Source organism: Pongo pygmaeus, chromosome 14 (genome assembly GCF_028885625.2).
Source record: "Pongo pygmaeus isolate AG05252 chromosome 14, NHGRI_mPonPyg2-v2.0_pri, whole genome shotgun sequence".
Lineage (NCBI taxonomy): Eukaryota > Metazoa > Chordata > Mammalia > Primates > Hominidae > Pongo > Pongo pygmaeus.
In genome coordinates this window covers 54031162-54050512 of record NC_072387.2, presented here as the reverse complement: position 1 = coordinate 54050512, position 19351 = coordinate 54031162, and the positions used below count along the sequence as shown (strand labels likewise).

At 37.5% G+C, this 19351-nt stretch overlaps 1 protein-coding gene across 1 annotated transcript in view; it reads right to left on the bottom strand.

Annotated features, from left to right (window-relative positions):
* Window positions 1–19351, bottom strand: part of COG3 (component of oligomeric golgi complex 3) — a 74612-nt gene that overhangs the window by 10959 nt on the left and 44302 nt on the right. The window contains exons 17-22 of the mRNA XM_054446350.2: window positions 15491–15611; window positions 12913–13001; window positions 12669–12803; window positions 6710–6785; window positions 1843–1970; window positions 982–1080 (exon numbers count right to left, since the gene is read on the bottom strand). Coding sequence (XP_054302325.1) covers window positions 982–1080; window positions 1843–1970; window positions 6710–6785; window positions 12669–12803; window positions 12913–13001; window positions 15491–15611 — 648 coding nt within the window. The remainder of the gene's footprint in view (window positions 1–981; window positions 1081–1842; window positions 1971–6709; window positions 6786–12668; window positions 12804–12912; window positions 13002–15490; window positions 15612–19351) is intronic.

Below are 19351 nucleotides of genomic sequence, written 5' to 3'. Positions count from 1 at the left end.
CGCAGATCACTTGAGGCCAGGAGTTCAAGACCAGCCTGGCCAACATGGTGAAACCCTCTGTCTACCAAATACAAAAATTAGCTGGGCATGGTGGCAGGCGCCTGTAGTCCTAGCTATTTAGGAGGCTGAGGCACAAGAATTGCATGAACCTGGGAGGCAGAGGTTGCAGTGAGCCGAGATCACACCACTGAACTCCAGCCTGGGCAACAAAGTGAGACTCCATTTCAAAACAAACAAAAACAAAAACAAAAAAAAACACAAGATTTATCTACACTCACCATTGCCTAGTCTTATCCCCCCAGTTTCTACACAGCCCAGTCAGGCTCTTGCCAGCCTGATCAGTCTCCCCAAATTTCCTAGTCCTTACCATATACTAAATTTCTAAACTATCCTAAACTTAAGACCAGATATAAAATACCCTCCACAGTGCCAGGCTACTCCTAATACATACTGGGTACTCAATAACTTCCATTTTTTTAATCTGGAAGTTATTAAAAAACTACAAATAGGGTGCAGTGTATACTGCTCGGGTGATGGGTGCACCAAAATCTTGCAAATCACCACTGAAGAACTTACTCGTGTAACCAAATACCACCCGTACCCCAATAACCTACAGAAAAATCAAAAATTTTTTTTAAAAAAAGTATTTCTCTTATTATGTGTATTTCAAACAAAATTATTCAGCAAGCTAAATGCCACTATTTGAGTCTTTTACAAACAGGTCATTCTCTTAAACACAGCAATATTCATATCAGAAAGGATTAAACAGAATTTTAATCCTGAGATTAACTGAAAATTCTAAAACTATCCCCCAAAAGTTTGAGAGAACAATTCAAAGTCTGAATTCTCACTCATCAGAATAAAAGAAGGTAATATTTTTTAAATTAATACTAAAAATATGTTTGCTCAAAGACATTATCTACTCAAGTGAAGTAACCAAGAGGGCATAAAAGTAATAAGGATCTTCGGTCTACCCATTACCTGTTCCATAGATGGACAGGCAATGATCTGGATGTCTTCAGGGCTGAACTCTTCCTTTAACAGAGCATGGAACTTCTGGAAGACTTGCTGAATATTATTCTTAGAAAGGAGAAGAGGAGATCTTATCAAGTGAGTTGTCTTAAACATGAAGCAACATGAATGTTAAATTGTAATGACATTTGCCAAAGCGAGTGGAAGCAATGTATCTTTCATGATATTACCAAAGACGCATAATTTGCTCTTAATAGTTCAATGCTGGCATAACCTGATGAAGACTTATCAGATGATGCTTCCCAGGAAGACTAAACTCTAGCAAGCCTTGTCCCCCCAGAGAATAATTTTAAGGGTCTTCTGCAGCAATTTCTTACACAAAAGATAATAAAGTTCCTAGACACATAAAATATACTTTAAAAATCAACCCATGCCTTGGGTAAGAACAAGAGCTCAACACAGAGCTGGAAGTTATGAGCCCTAAATTTGCTCTGATATTTAATCCCTTGGTTGCCACTGCAAGCCATTTATTTCTACTACTCACCAGTAAAATAGGGCATAATTCCTGAAGTGCTGCTCTCTTGAGAGCTGGGTCACATGCAATGTAAGGGTCTGATTTTTTTGGTTTATTTACTAATTTCTACTTTCAATAGTAACATTAAAAACTTAAGACAAAGTGACAGTGGGAAAAAAAGATAATCAAGACAGAGGCAGACTTTGTCAGCCTTTCATGAGTCACAGTGATTATTCAACTTCACTAGAACAGTATACCAACATTTCTAAATGTCTACAGGAAAAGGAAAATGGTAAATGAGGCAAAGAATACTTGAAGTCACCCGCCAACATTCAAATGAGTTATCTGATACTCACCCTCACAGGTTTAAACAAGATGAACTCGGTATCTTTATTGGATAGGTACAAGGACATACTTCTCAATGTCAGAGGCAGCTTTGTTTTTATTGTCTTATACGCAGTTGCCGCAAGGTCATTGACCTTTGCTGGAAATAAATTAACCTCATTAGTGTCACAAAGAAAAAGAAAAGAAATATTTCCATTTTAATTCAAAGGGGAATAAAGGGAGAAAAAAAATAGCAGAAGAAAAGACTCTTTATTTCCCCAAAGAATTTCTTTCATTTTTATAGGTTATTTACCAAGTTTAATCATAAGCCCTATAAACATTCATTAAATATCTACTATACAAAATTCTAATCCCAAGGGCTAAGGCAGCAAAAAAACTCCCCTAGCATGCTTCAGGACATTCATAAGAGCTGTAATATGTACCTTTGGAATTTGGAGGTAAGAGATTAATGTTAAAAAAAAAAAAAAAGTCATTTTCAGAGAGACACTAGTAAGAATTACTTCATAATGAATGAGTTTGTTCATTTGCAGAAATGACTCACAGTAAGAGATGCTTAGATCATTCAGAAAATATCCACATATATTTAAGGGGAATTAAATATCTATTTGTTATATTCTTATACTGTATTATCAGAAAGGGAACAGAATCCCAAAAAGTTATAACAAAAATAACTATGAAACCCAAGTGTCATGTCTGAAGGAGTTACATAGAAAAGGAGAGTAGTAATCTGTATGAAGTATTTAAAAGAAGTTATCTAGAAAACTACAAAGAAAAAAGACTATTAACAATTTCAAAGATGCTCGACCTCACTCATAAGTAAATAAATGTAAATTAAAGCAGTGAGATATTTACAGATGATTGGCAAAAATTACTAAGATTGTGATATCCATGTTTGACGAGGGTATGGAGAAACAGGCATCTTTGTGTACTGCTGATGGAAGTACAAGATGGTTCATCTCTTTGGAAAAATATTAGGCAGTATCTAGCAAAACTGAAAATGCAGATACTTTTTCCTTTAGTATTTCCACTGCTAGGAATTTACTCGCAGATATACTAAAAAAATACCAAGATATGAATATACAGACATGTTAAGAGTATAAGGAAAAACAAAAACTGCAAATAATTTAGGTTTCCATTACAAGAATTACAAAAGAAATCATGCTATAGTGATGTATACGATGCATCCAATAAATAGAATGGATCAAGTTGGATATGCTATACAGAAAGGCCTCTAAGATATATAAGAAGTGAAATAGCAAGGGGTATATTACAATCTCATTTGGGTAATATTTTTAAAGTCCACATATGCTAGTAAACACATAAACAATTTTGGGAAGGAAACTTTAATAGTAGTTGCCTCTGAGACAAGAAGGACTAGTTTGGAGGTAGAAAATATAATTACTTTTCATTTTATAGCTTTTCATAGTTCAAATAATATACCATGTAAAAAAAATATTTTAATTGAGGAGGGTTGCAGTAAAGCAGGGTAAGAAAGTACCAATGCTCTTGCTACTGGAAAGGGGTCCTGATCCAGACCCCAAGAGAGGGTTCTTGGATCTCATCCAAGAAAGAATTCAGGCGAGTCCACAGTATAAAGCAAAAGCAAGTTTGTTAAAAAAGTAAAGTGGTGAAAGAGTAGCTACTCCATAGACAGAGTAGGGTGTTTCCAAAAGTAAGAGAAGTAACGTGCCCACCCTAGGTACAATGCTTGTTTATATACAGGATAACAAAAAACATCATGGGGATATGTACTCTGCTACAAAGATTTGTGATAAAGGGTTAATTTTTCTTAATTACTATTTTTGCAAGAATCAGTATTACTATCTTTAAAGCAAAATTAGGAATGCTTTTGTTCTCAAGACATTCCTGGGCCTGGGTGTGTTTAGTAAACGTTATTAATCTGTTTCCTTAAATGTAAACATCTAGAGGCTAGGAATACCTAACCTCCTGGGAATGCAGCCCAGCAAATCCCATCCCCATTTTTCCTAGCTCTGTCTCGAGATGGAGTTGCTCTTGTTCAAATGCCTCTGACACTCTCAGGAAGAAAGAATAAATAATTCAGGAACTGCTTATTTTTCATTAATAGATGAAAGCTCCTTCAAGACCCTTACTTCCATGGGCTCTGGTTCTATCATTACTAACACACCTCAGGGATCACTAAATCGGTCTTCAGAGCCCTTGACAAGCAGAAAGTGGGTGTACAGGCTGGTGACTAAAGTGTCCTCTAATTCCTAAAAAAGGTTTCTTCGTCAGAGTAAATTAACAAATGGGCATCCTAATTTATAACTCACTCTCCTGTGAGTTTGTTTGATCATGAAATGATCCCCGAGAACTTGACCAAGTCTGAATGAACCAGTAACCCTCAGTTTTTAGGGCAGAGGGGCCCAAGACAGTTCCTAGATTGTCCTCAATGCTCCCACCCCAAGGGGCCATAAATCTCTCTTTGGCATTCAAGTGTGGGCTTCAAGTACTACAGATTCATAAAAATCAACTCCATACCTCTGCTATGCCTAAATGGGATAGAAGATACAACTACAAGATAAACTGAACTGTCATTGCTATATTCACTAAGATCTCCTCACTAAGAAAGAAGGAACTGGGTTAAATGACAAAGCAGCAAGTCCTACTTCAATCTGTCCTTTTGTCTACTCCTGCCAGTTTCCTTTTATCTACTCCTGCTTTACTATGACAATTCTAAATTCTAGTAATGCTTAAGAGCACAATACATCTAAGACTTTGAATCCTATTAGGGTTCCACTTGAGAAAATGACAGTCCCTATTTTGAGAGAAAGGATCTTTCCAAAGGGGAAAGAGCAATACATTAATTATGCATCAAGAGACTGGGCTTAGCTGTACTGGTTTCTACCTTTAAATTTTAAGAAAGATTTATCATACCCAAGAGTTTCATTTACATAAATGTTCAAAATAAAAATCAGCTCCTATGTCTAACTAAGCCCTATAACAGCAATTGGAACCTTGAGTCAAAGGCTCCAATTAATTCCCAAATCATCAGAATTCCTTCAAGAAGTATGCTGAGTTGTGAACTGAAAAGTCTGCCTCTTGACTGTGAGGAATCAGAAGAGGTGGTTAATACTATGCCAGACTATGATTAGAATTTCCAGTATTGTCGGTAAAAGAACCTGATTTTCTGTCTTCTGACAGAATGTACTACTGTATTAAGTGTGCTTTTGTAGTAAGATGTCAAAGATTTCTATTTCACACACAACACGAACGTTTAAAATAATAAAGACAATAGAATGTTCCTTGTCTGCATCATGGTAAACGAAACACCTAAAGCATGTCACAGTTTATTTGCAATCAAATGAACTCAAACCTATATTGACATCATCAAAGTTCACCTGAGGAACCTTTGAAATAAAATCCTACCTTCCTTTAAAAGACAACTGACATTCTCTACATTTACAAATCTTCCTAAGTGATACATAGCTACTCTTCTAATTTCTCAGTTCAACTTCAAGTTAACCTAAGGCATTCATAATTAAAAATTTTGAGGCCAGGCGCGGTGGCTCAGGCCTGTAATCCCAGCACTTTGGGAGGTCGAGGTGGGCGGATCGCCTGAGGTCAGGAGTTTGAGACCAGCCTGGCCAACACGGTAAAACCCCATCTCTACTAAAAATACAAAAATTAGCTGGGCGTGGTGGCGGGCACCTGTAATCCCAGCTACTTGGGAGGCTGAGGCAGCAGAATTGGTTAAATCCAGGAGGTGGTTGCAGTGAGCCAAGATCACGCCACTCCACTCCAGCCTGGGCAACAGAGCAAGACTCCATCTCAAAAAAAAAAAAAAAAAAATTAAAATTTTGGAGGCTTTGAATAGCTTCAATCCTTTTTCCCAAAGAAAATGAATACCTAACAGATATAATGCTCTTTCAATATGGAAAACCAATCATATTAAAAAGTTGATTCCAGATTAGGTGCCTGTGCACAGCCAATTTTTCATGGATGCAAAGCCAGAATCATTTTTTGGATCTCTCTCACTGAGTGGAAAGCTGCCCTCCAACTTGGACACAGCTTACCCATAATTAAAACACTCATTCTTTCATCATTTTGCCCATTTTAGTTTCAAAGGCTCTCTATCACAGTATTGGCCAGAGAATGGCCAGAAATATCAATTTAACAAAATGATTTATTCTGGTTTAATGGCAAGTTAAAATGCCACAAGATGTACCAAAAATAACTCACAAAATTAGTCATGATTTTAAATGTCTAACGCTAAAGACCAAAAAAAAAAAAAAAAAAAAAAAAAAAAACCCAAAACCCTCCAGCACAAAAAAATTTACATTTAAGAAAAAGACTGGGAACATCTCAAATACATCTGCCAATCCGACAACAGTACTCAAATACATCTGCCAATCCGACAACAGTATTGCCTGCCAACTCCCAACTGACGCCTCAATTTTTACAATTTTTTTTCCCAATACTCTAAAATGTCAACAGAGGATAACTTGGACAAAATGTGGAACCAAATAGTGGCCCAACATTTCTTCATACACTTGAAAGTGGGTACACTCGCCATAATTTCTTCCTATCAACCACAGTATTTTCATCAAAGCTTGAACACAATGAATAGTGGGTGTACAGAAATCAACAGACTCAAAGGGTTTCCATCTTAGCCATATTTTATTTTTAACTGGGTGATTTAAAAAAAAAAAAATTCTTCCTTCCTTGGAATGCTTGCTGAAATGCAAGTAGTGCTAACCAATTAAGACCTGTCAGCTCCAAACTGAATCCTGCATTAACTCAGATTGCAGCACCCCAGAGTGAATAGGAAACCAACTCCAAGCTGTCACAGTAAGGACTATATAAATGCAAATTAATAACATCCTAAAAAAGAAATCCAAAATGGTCAAATCAGAATACCTGGTTGTGCCCAAGGCTGCTGTGAGAGAGTATACTTGGGGCCTCCCTGACTGGCCATTGTTTTTAACGCTGAAACCTTATAGAGGAGACAAAAAGAAAAAAGTTTCATTTCATCAATGACAAATTAAACTGGTACTGCTCTCAAGGGTGGTACTGCTCTCAAGGGATACACAACACCATTTAAACCTATTAAAACACAATGATAATCAAATGTGCAGCCCTAAAAAAAATGCATTATCTCATAATCCTTTATAAGTAATCAACATTTTTAGTAAAACTTCTTTTGTGATTTCAAGGCATATGGTTATCGTGCTAAAAATCATACCTAAGTCCTGAGGCATTCTATCTGAAATACTTCCCACTAGGAAGACAAAAATGAAGCCCTAGAGAAATGTCAACACAAAACAGGTGTCTCTTAAGGGGACTGTTACGTCGATATTAAATTATTTTTGTATGTAATTGGAAAAATGTCACCCTAGCTGGATAAAATCTCCTTTACATATGGAGGATCATTTTTCCTGTATCACAGGCAGAGAGAATGTCATTAAAACAAACAAATAAGATTTTCAAATACCATCAAAAAGTCACATATGACCCACCAATCAGTGCTAAAGATAGACCTGAATGACCATCTTCTAGTCATCTCTTTTCATTCCTTAGCAGCAGTATAGAGAAGCGGATCCAAAAAAGGGCATTTAGCTGCTTGAACAAGACAAGACTGCTTCTAAGACAGTAAGCTGTGGTGGAGCTATGCGGAAGCTGGGGAGGGTAAGAGAGAGAAACTGCATAAAACATGTTTTAAAATAGACAGTCATGTGCCAAAGGTGCAGTCCACGGCTTTGGCCTCACGGGAAAGTCTCATCAGAAAAACCCGAGCACCAGCTCTAGATTTCTCATACAAAAGGCCATACAAACATTTAGACACAGGGTATATAATGGGCAGACACAGGGTATAATGTTGACTTGGATCTCTTCAGCCTCCCCTTTATTTCTAGTTTCTATTTCTCCTCTTGGACCACTCTAGGCCTTTGCTCATACTGCCTACCTGTATAAAATCACCTCTTTCCTCCTCTCACTCCATCCCTCTCCATATCTTTATTTTTTGAGATGCACTTTAAAAAATGAATCATATATATTATAGATACTAGACACTGCTAAAAGAAAAATACATTCACACTTTAGTGTATGTTATCCAAAATATTGTCCGTTGTAAAAATATAAATATACTAATGTGTATACATTTACAAATCTGGGAACAGTGTTCTGTGAACTTTTTTCCCCACTAAATCTACATTCTGGTCATTTTCCCACATCCAACAGTTTTGTTTTAATAGTAATGGCTGCCTGCTGTTGCACTGATTGCTCCAGAATTTAACCAATTTCATAACATAGATTTAGGTTTCGCACAAGTATTTTTATGTTAAAAACAAATATAAACTAGTATATTCATCTCTATTTACTATCCAGATAGTTTACTTATCTTTAAGTCAAACCTCAAAGAGCATTTGCTTCAAAAGTTTTCCCCAATCAGCCTCATTTTTTTAAGGCTAGTCAAGTGAAGCCCCATCTTTTTAAAAATTCCTACACAATGAACAAACACCCATCGTCTCACAATAACATTGCTGTATACAGTTTCATGTTTACCTATTTTTCTATCTTAATTTCCCTTTAGGTTATACCTCCTTGAGAGCAGTAATTAAACTTACAGATCAAACTCCATTACATGCACTAGATCAAGAAAAAAAATTTAAGTTTATAGTGTTACTGAAGAAATTAACAACACTTCAGAGGGAATATTAAGAATAAACTCGTAATAATCAAATTGCTTGAAAGAAAATGAATATTTTCTACATATAAGTCTGAGTTTTTAGCATAAATTGGTCCCATTAGAAAAAAAAAAACACTTTTAAGCTTAGCTACAAACCTGGAATTATACTTCCTTTAAAATGCCTTAATTTAGACTTTGTGCTAAAGCAAAATCTTCACCTCAAATTTGTCAAACTGTACTACAAAATAACATTTCTGCAGCAAGTACTTTACAGATACACATATGATCTTGTTTTGTCTCCTGATAACCTTAACTTCAGTCAGAAGGTGGCAGACGCAGTTGCAGGATCTAGGGCTCAGCTGCCTTGACACAAAGTTCTTGCTTTCTACTATAACCATTACCATCCCAAGTCCTACTTAAGAGTTTGTTTCAAGCAACATTTAGTACAATGGAATTCTAGAACGATAGAAAAGTATCAACAGTTTTTGAAGTTTGGTAGAAAATAATCTAAGCCAAATGTTTTCATATGAGCCTCTACTCCTAAGCCTTAGAATAGTATTACATTCCCTCAGGCCAAATACTTAGAGAAGTGGTTATTTTTCCAGGGGCAGGAAATGAGGCAACAGAGCATATATGCTCTTCTAGTACTTATTTTATTTTTTCTCAGGAAAGACCAATAATTGTACCAAAAATCAGGTATTAAACAGAAACCAGACAGGTGAAGATGTTGTAGAAATGTTTATCTCATGAATACTCAACCCGTTTCTCGACCTGTCAAATAAAGATGCTTCTCTTACTCCAGGTTCCAGGGATGTAGTAAGAATTAATGCATACAAAGTGTCTCAACAAGGAGCACAGAGGAAGAAGCTACATAAACAACAAGGCCAATTTACAGTAGATGAAAGGGATCCAAATCAGACCCCAACTCTTTAAGCTCAAAAACAAGTCTTCTGACAACCTAAAAATATTCTCTACGTGGTAATACATCTATATTGTTAAAAACCAGTCCAAACTTAGAAACAAGCTGAGGACATTTTGTTGATGAGGCTTACACCCAAATGATAAATACCGAGACCTACAAACACATATCCAAATGAGATGAAAGACTGTTTCCCATCTGTACCTATGGGTGTTGATTTTCCTGCAATCATTTATCAAGGGACAAGCATTATAAAATGCTAACTACGGCCAGGCACAGTGGCTCTTGCCTGTAATCTCAGCACTTTGGGTGGCCGAGGAGGGCAGATGCCTTGAGGCCAAGAGTTTGAGACCAGCCTGGTCAACATGGTGAAACCCTGTCTTTACAAAAAATACAAAAATATTAGCCAGGCATGGTGGCACACACCTGTAATCTCAGCTACTCAGGAGGCAGAGGCAAAAGAATTGCTTGAACCCGGGAGGCAGAGGTTGCAGTGAGCCGAGATCGTGCCACTGCACTCCAGCCTGGGTAACAGAGCAAGACTGTCTCAAAAAAAAAAAAAGCTAACTAAATAAAAGAGGCATGAGATTCTGCACTTGCAGGTAATTAATGCTGAGGTTTACCTTTAAAGAAAATCATTTTAAAGTTTTCTATAAAATCTTCCTCTTTCTCTGCTATTCAGAATGCTAGTAACAGTCACTAGGTAAAAAGTGAAAAATCTTTGGTCCACAAATTTTAAGATGCAGTATCTGAAATGGTCGCGTGTGTGTGTGTGCGCATATATGTATCTTTGTCTCTGACTCACTCTATGCCACAGGATGAAAGGGAACTGAATCTGGAATATGACACCATAAAAGGGAAGCTCAGTCCTCCAGGCTGCACTGTCCACTCAGTAGAAACTCAGTGAGCAGCAGTGACGGCCCAGGGTTGACAGAGGAAAAGGGAGGCAACTACAAGTGGTCTGAGCAAGGGCAGCAGAGACTGATCACGCAGGATGAGACTGGCTTCTAATGGGGATGAGAGGCAAGGCCTTTCCCTTCCCAATCCCATTACGAAGGGAATATAAAAACAGGTCCATGAACATTTGTTCAGGGATCCCTGCTATATGCATGTAGCATGTCCACGGAGAACCATTACATAATTCAGACTTGGAATATTTTCTACATAAACCTCTATTTCCTTTTACAAAAAAAAAAATGTTTTGAGACAGAGTCTTGCTATGTTGCCCAAGCTGGTCTTGAACTCCTGGACTCAGCCATCCTCCCACCTCAGACACCCAGAGTAGCTAAGACTATGGGCACGTGTGAATTTTTATTCTCTTGATTTCTAAAAAAACTGTGCTGTTCTAGAACAACCCTTTAATCCTAGATTTCATTATAATCAACTTGCTTATTTCAGAAGATTCATTCTGCTGTTCTGTTATTGTACAATATTCATCTATAACACTTCCCACCAGTACTACTGTGGATGTTCTCCCAGAAATATACACTACAATCTACCAGCTTGTTTTTCACAAGGGTAGTTTCAGTAAAAACTGTAAGTTATCTGTAAATTACAAAGTACCAATACTCAAACCTTTCTAAAAAAATCAAAACCTAGGAGAAAGTATTTCTATCCCCCTCCTTTTTCATGGCTTTTGTGGTGGGAAAAAAAATGCATATGCACACATTCCAAATACTTGGAATAAAATCCACTTAACAAGCAATATATGCCAGTGATAAACAAAAGAGTACTTTGTTTTAACATTTCTATGCATTTTTGGCCTTTTTAATTATTTTTTAAAACTCGTATTTTCTGTCTTTACCACAGGCCTCAGGCATATTAGCGTTGATGGACCCAACAAGAAGTTTCTAATGAACAATTGCATAGCTGTCTCCTTGTTATTTCATACATATATCCTGTCTGTCAGTTAAGACTAGCCAAATTTGAAAATAAGAGCCATCATATTTTTATTATTTTTATGATGTCCTCTGATACAAGTCTGGGGTAAACAGTAGCGGCTTAATAAATAAAAATTTCAAGACTTTTTCTTTCTTTCTCTCTTTTTTAAATTTATTTTATTTATTTATTTATTTTTTTTTTTTTTTGAGACAGTCTCACTGTCACCCAGGCTGGAGTGCAGTAGGATGATCTTGACTCACTGCACCCTTGACCTCCCAGCTCAAGCAATCTTCCCACCTCAGCCTCCCAAGTAGCTGGGACTATAGGCACATGCCACCACACATGGCTAATTTTGTTCATTTTTTGTAGCGACTAGGTCTCACTATGTCGCCCAGGACTGTTAACCAGTGTCAAACTCTGGGGGCTCGAGCAATCCTCCTGTTTCAGCCTCCCAAAGTGCTGGGATTATAGGTGTGAGCCAACACACCCAGCCTAATTTCAAGACTTCTTAAATATCTTTAAGTCCTTAGTGATGACACTTAAATTTTTTTTAAATGATTAGGTTGAAACAAGAATGTCAAAATAGCCATGATCTGCTTTTCTCTTTGCTGACATTTGCCAGTTAATGGATTTTAGCTTAGAAGACAGACAGACAGAGAGAATATACTATCCACACATACAGTCAGTCCTCAATATCAGCAATAGGTTCCTGAAAACTGTGACTTTAAGTGAAATGACGCACAGCATGTCCTCAAATAAAGTCGTTTCCTTCAACGGTTCAACATTGTTTCATTATACTGTTGATGAGGAAAAAAAGATTGGTTTCATTTTATGTTGTTTCACTTAAAGTCAGTTTCCAGGAGGAGACCACCGATGTGAAGGAGGACCGACTGTACATTAAATCCATATATCTGACAGTTAACAATGCTATGTTATAAAAGTCTTCAGTTCTCAATTATCCACGCAAAATGGAAGAGAAAAATGGCATGTAAAACAAAGAGGAAAACAAATCACCCATTTTAAGAATAGGAAACCCTGATTCCCAGGACTGTGGTTGCTGCCATGCAAGTCCAGGAGAAAGTGAGAGTCCCAGCCCACATGCAGATAACCTACAAGGAGGATAAACAGAACACAGCTAACCAGCGGTCAGCTATAACTAGCTTTGCAATATTTCGACTCTTCCTCTTAAAAACAAAAACCGTGCAAGCATATCTAAAAGTCCATAAACCAGAAAGCTTCCATAATAGGAAACACAGTGATTTCCTAGACAGAATCATTAAGACTTGAGCTTAATATCTCCTTCTGCCAGAGTTTACACAAGAGAGTAATTCAAAAGGAAATCTAGGGAAGAATGCAAAATGACTTTACCAAATAGGCACCAAGGTCTATACCTTTGTCATGAACTCCTCCAGCTGTTCTACAAACAGCTTGGTCTGCTGCTGAATAAACTGCTCACAGGCCGATTTCAGATGACGGTCTACGTCTTTTTTAGAGTCAAGATAATGTTCTCTTATCTCAGGAGTACCCTTAAAAAGAAGATAACAATTTCCTCCTGTTTTTATGTGCCTAGAAATCACCAGACAGGTAAAGAATGTCGTTTATCTCCCACCACCAATGAAACAGACTCCTTCTCACCTCCAACAAGAACTCTATCAAGGCATTGTTGCTATTCAGCCTAAAAAATCTTGGAACTGTCATAGGGTTCAGGATTTTAAATGCTGCATCTGTGAAACAAAATTACTCATCCAGTGAACATGTAAAGTTTCAACAGCAAAGCCATGAGTAACATACACCAGTTCTCTACCACCACAAGGCAAAAAGCCAATTCACCTTCAGCAACTCACCTCCATGAAAGGTTGAGAGTGAGATGAGCACCAATGATGGCTACGGTACTCACAGTTATTTTCTAGAAGTTCAAATTGCAAAATGACTATTAATCTCAATTATTCACTTACCAAAAAAAAGAAAAATGATAAATGGTAATAGGCACCTTAAAATTTCACTGCTTTACTTTCAGGATATTAAATAGGTTTTTAAAAAATGCTCATATACTTACCCAGCTTCTTTGTTAAAATCTTGGCTGGCACAGAAATTTATTCATTTGAAGTAGAGTAATAAACTAATGTGTCAGCCAAGAAGAAAACACCAAAAGGACATATTTACCCCTTAACCTCCAGACTAACTAGAATCTATGTAAAGTATTAGCTGAGGTCTCATTGATGTTCAAATGCAATACGATATAATGTTAGTCTTGAGAGATTAGAGGCGTAAAAGATAGCAAGTATTATTAAGTGAGTAAGAAAAAAACATCTCTTTGCTTTGCCAGACTAGATAAAGCAAAGCATGAAATGCTTCTAACCCTGGTTTTGCAAGCACACACTACCATAATACTTACTGCCTTGACCCTGGTAGTAATGAAGAAGACCCTCTCTCTATCAGTTCAGTATTCAGAGTAAAGCTTTAGTAAATAGTTGTGTCTGCTGTCTTTTCTATAAGACCCCTAAAAGATTCTGTCTGCACAGAATCAAATCATCATATGGTAGAGTTACACAGGCTTTGTAATATTTGGAGGAAAACACACTTTCAACCAAATTTTGCCACAATCTCAAGATATTTCACTTTCTCGCACCTCAGTTGATCTACACTAGAACCAAGCAGCAACAAATTACAACTTAGAAAAAAATGAAAGAAAGTAAATCAACCCTGCTCTATCCCATCACTTAAAGTAAGAACTGTCAGAAGCTGGGAATTCTTCGAGGTGTAAAAGCATGATTCCCACACCTCACACTGAAAGGAATGAATGAAATCAACCAGAATGGGTGGGAGATGGAAGCCTCTGATGAGAATAAGCTTTAAAAAAACTATGTGTTCTGTAAAGGCAAAAGCCAGGAAATCTGGCTCCTATTTAAAAACCAAACCAAAACAAAAACACATGGTGTGCCACTTCCAAGATTAGAGAAAAAAACAAAAATAATTTAAAAATTTTAAAATCACAAAGTACATAACACACATGCTTTACAGAACCAAAACATATTCTCCGTGGTGGACAAGAGAGAGCACTAGGGAACAAAAAAGAGCAAACTGTTTTAAGAGGACTCATCATGAGGTTACACTGGCTCTCGGGTGAGTTAAATCAAATCCACTATCAGATAGGCACAGGAATTGGGGAACTAAAAGCCTGCTATCCTTGAACATCCTATATTTGGGGTTCCTCTAAACTGTAACACATAGAAAATAATTTGAGTGACCGTTTTTTTAATTGCCCCAAAACATTAGAGAGAAGTTAACTGATCACATAAATGAATGGCTTAAGGCATCAGAGCATAAATCTCTTAGAAATGTTTAAGATAAAGTTTACATAAATTTGTAAGTAATTAAGGGACATGAGGGATGTTTATGGTATATCCTTAACTGCTTCAGATCAATTATCTTAGAAATTAACTACTCTGGTCTTTTAGAAATCATCTCTTACTAATTCAGAGACAAATCATTAGGATGGATGAATCATCTTTCTCAAGATGATTCAATGTCTATTACCAACTCAAAGACCCTATCTTACATGATTACTGATTTAATACCACTGAAGTTTATTTAAGCACCTGAAATTTATGAAGATGTTAACATACATTTTCATTCCTTTTCGGTCTTAATGATCTTGATAACCTCGTGAAGGTATCATGACAAGTTCATTATGCTCATTTTACCTAAAAGGAAGGTGGCATGGGTAAGCTAAAACACCCACCCAAGATCACACAAGGGCCAGGAAATGATGGGACAGGAAGAAAACCCAATGCTTTCAGATTCTTAGATAAGTACTCTTCTCATTTTACCCAGCTGGCTTCCTGAATTTTCATAAACTGACAAACTCAACTCAGTGCTTAAAATCATCCCAACTAGTTGACATTACTTACTTAGGAAGCAGTTATTATACAGATTTTTCACTTTTTAACTGGTTGTAGGAATATGTGGCAGAGTCTAAATGAGCCTAATATTACAAACTGAAATGTCCAGATACAGTTCCCTTCATAAAGAAAATACAGCAAGTTAGAAGTCATTAGCATGTGACAGCTCAGCTTAGTACGAACAAATAACGTATTTGGCAAGCAAAGCATGCAAAGAATTGCAGATGAACATAAAATAAACCTAAAACCTGTACTGACACATCTGGACAGATCAAACACACCCAAGTGTGCCAGCCAGGACAGCAAAGTACCTCTAGTTTTCTTGAGGTCCAGGGAAATTTCCTTAATGGTGAATTCAGTGTGAAATGGAGCAATTTGTTCACGAAGTATCAAAAGGTGCTTAATTAAGAAAAGTTGTCCATCAATCTGAGTCTAAATTATAAGACAGAAAAATGGATATTATCACATATTAAATCAAAATAAAAGCATATACAGCATACATTACTAATCAACATTAATCTACCTAGGTTTACAGGCTATGGTGTCAATTCCCTTTTGTTGTGCAATGAACTCTCCCCATGCTAGAATTAAGTTAAAAAACCTTGCTTCAAACTCTTATTTGCACTGTCACTTGCTCTACTTTAAAAATCCAAGAAAGTCAGACACAAGGCTGTAAAGCAACACATTTACAAAGAGAAGTCCAATCTACTTTCACCTGGTGCAGAGGTAGAAGAGATGATGCAGCCTAACAGTGGCCCAGAGCAGAGGAGGTAAACAAAGGCTCAAAGAATAAGCAGGATCCTGACCTGGCCTGGCATTCTAGTTTCTCCTCAGGAACATGGCTTTCACTATTTGGTCAAAGTGGTTTCAATATCTAGAACATCAGACATACTTATATTTATACAAATGTAAAATGATTTGGGGTTGCCATTTTGGATCCTCCTGCCACCAACAGAGTTCTGACTACCCACATCCCTGAAGGTCCAGCATGTCCTTCTGCCCTCTCAGGACCCATCCACAAGAGTCTTGTGATTCAAGCTCAGTTCTCAAACCTCTGACCCAGTCCTCAAATACTGAATAATCATAGCTCTCATTTCAGAAAAGTTTGTATATTAATAAGAGCAAGACTGTATTTGCTCCTTCTTGCTGTTACTCAAGGCAGAATCTTATTTTGAAAATATTGCTAATGAAACTTTTATATTACCTTAGGAAAAGATAAAGTTATCTTACAGTAAGCAATATAAATTTTAAAGGAGTTATTAAATGAAGATTCTTTCCCAGTCTCGCTTACTCTCTCCACTGATTTTAATAAACATAATCAGTGACTTATGTCATGGAAACTCACTCTGCATACGGGAACACAGAGCACAAAGTAAGTGGGAAATGCTACACATTTTAAATACTTGCTCTATTTTTAAAAGACCTAACAACTCTGATGACAAAAATAGTATCATATAGATTTTATTACTTCACTAAAGCTATTATAATCCAGCAAATAGTATCATGTTAATTTGTTGACAGGTACTCAGTTTAAGTATGTAAGAACAATTCCTTGCCTTAAAAAACTCTTTAAGACATTAATCCATTTTCACTGATCACTTTTTAAGATAAAAGTACACAAGCTTGGCCGGGCGCGGTGGCTCACGCCTGTGATCCCAGCACTTTGGGAGGCCGAGACAGTCGGATCACGAGGTAAGGAGATAGAAACCATCCTGGCTAACATGGTGAAACCCCATCTGTACTAAAAATACAAAAATTAGCCAGGCATGGTGGCGGGCGCCTGTAGTCCCAGCTATTAGGGAGGCTGAGGCAGGAGAATGGTGTGAACCTGGGAGGCGGAGCTTGCATTGAGCCGAGATCACGCCACTGCACTCCAGCCTGGGCAACAGAGCGAGACTCCGTCTCAAAAAAAAAAAAAAATACACAAGCTCAACCATGAAACCATGAAAATAATAAGCTAGTGTCTATCAAATTGAGAGCTTCCCCATACATATTTAAACCTCTTATAATATGTAGGAAACAGAATTAGATAAAAGAGGATGGCCTACAGATAAGGAGGGCAAAAGACCGAACTATCAAAAGGCTTTTCATGCCTCCCTTAAAAGAAAGGACATGGCCAGGTGCAGTGGCTCACACCTGTAATCCCAGCATTTTGGGAGGCCAAGGAGGGTGGATCACTTGAGGTCAGGCATTCAAGATCAGCCTGGCCAACATGGTGAAACCCTGTCTCTACTACAAATGCAAAAATTAGCTGGGCGTGGTGGCGCACACCTGTAATCCCAGCTACTTGGGTGGCTAAGGCACAAGAATGGCTTCAACCCAGGAGGTGGAGGTTGCAGTGAGCTGAGATAGCGCCACTGCACTCCAGCCTGGGTGACGGGATGAGACTCTGTCTCAAAAAAAAAAAAAAAAAAAGAGAGAGGACAGTGGTACAAGAGGACATAAGCCTATGAACTTTTTTTAAAATTAGGTCATATTTTTCCCTCCTGAGATCTGAGAAACATAGGATCACTGTAGAAAATAAAGAAATGCATAGGGAATGAGACAAAAAATCATCCATAGTCACCTAAAAGCTTTCACTGGTACATATTTTCTTCAGTGCATTTTATTACATAGTCATACCATATTATCTGATTTGCATCTTAAATATCTGTTGTCTCATGTTTAAGTTAAATTTATTGTTTCATTTTTAAAACTTTAATGACTACGTAATACTGTTATATAAAACATGCCACAATTTACTTAACTATTTCCTTAACATTAGACATGTGTTTTCTAATTTCACCTATTATCAAAAATATGCGAGCACAGACTTGGAAATACTTGTTAAAACTTAAATCTGCCTGTCTATAACTTTATTTCTAGTCCCCAAGTGAAAATTTCATTTCACCTCTCCATTTCATGAACGAGAAAAATATAGTGGTCACAAAGATAGAGCTTTCCTAGCAACGAGATCCCAAATCATTCTGTGGAGAGTTACATATATATAAAATGTATATATCACTTTTATATATATAATTTATATGTATATATTATATATATACATAAAAGCCTTGAACTTAAAAGTCACGTTTATAAATCCATATATCAAAAAAAGTTCACAGGATTTGAATACTCCAAGTGGGAAGAAAATTTTGGCTAGAAACAGCTCCCACAGCTCCTTCCCTATAGGTGACAGGTGTTTTAAGAGGAGAGTTAAGCAAAGCAACACTTTTGAACATGCTCTACTTCCTGGGGGAAAAAAAAAAATCTCAGGGTCTGTGGGAGAAGCACATGCCGGCAGCCTTCAGCCCCAGACCCCTTCTGGATTAAAAACTGTAAACCGCTAAGTACGGGGGCTAACACCTGTAATCCCAGCACTTTGGAAGGCTGAGTCAAGAGGATCATTTGAGCCCAGGAATTTGAGACCAGCCTGTGCAACATGGCGAGATCCTGTCTCTACAAAAAATAAAAAATTTAGCCAGGTGCCTGTAGTCCTGTTGCTCAGGAAGCTGAAGCAGGAGGATTGCTTCACCTCTGGAGGTTGAGGCTGCAGTGAACAGAGATCATACCACTGCACTCCAGCTTAGGTGACAGAGTAAGACCCTCTCTCAAAAAAAAAAAAAAAAAAAAAAAAATAGGCCGGGCACAGTGGCTCATACCTGTAATTCCAGCACTCTGGGAGGCTGAGGTGGGCAGATCACTTGAGCCGAGGAGTTTGAGACCAGCCTGAGCAACATGACAAAATCCTGTCTCCACAAAAAATACAAAACTTGGCCGGGGCATGAAGGTACATGCCTGTAGTCCCAGATTCTTGGGAGGCTGAGGTAGGAGGATGGATTGAGCTCAGGAGATCGAGGCTGTAGTGAGCTATGATCACACCACTGCACTTCAGCCAGGGAGACAAAGCAAGATCCTGTCTCAAAAACAAACAAACAAAATTGTAAGCCACACAGTCATGGTGACTCCTTCTAGTCACACAACCCAGAGCCACAATTACCTGTCCTCAAAATTGACTGACTCATTTCCTCCATGTAAGAACATTCAACTATTTAAAACATTATCGTAGAGAGAGATGATTATAAATTGTGATGTTTCCTTGAAAATGCTTTCTTGGTATTCCAGGGAAATAGTACCATTTCTCCAGTGGCTAGGACTACAACAAGAAACCTTTACCCTACAGAATGTGTAAC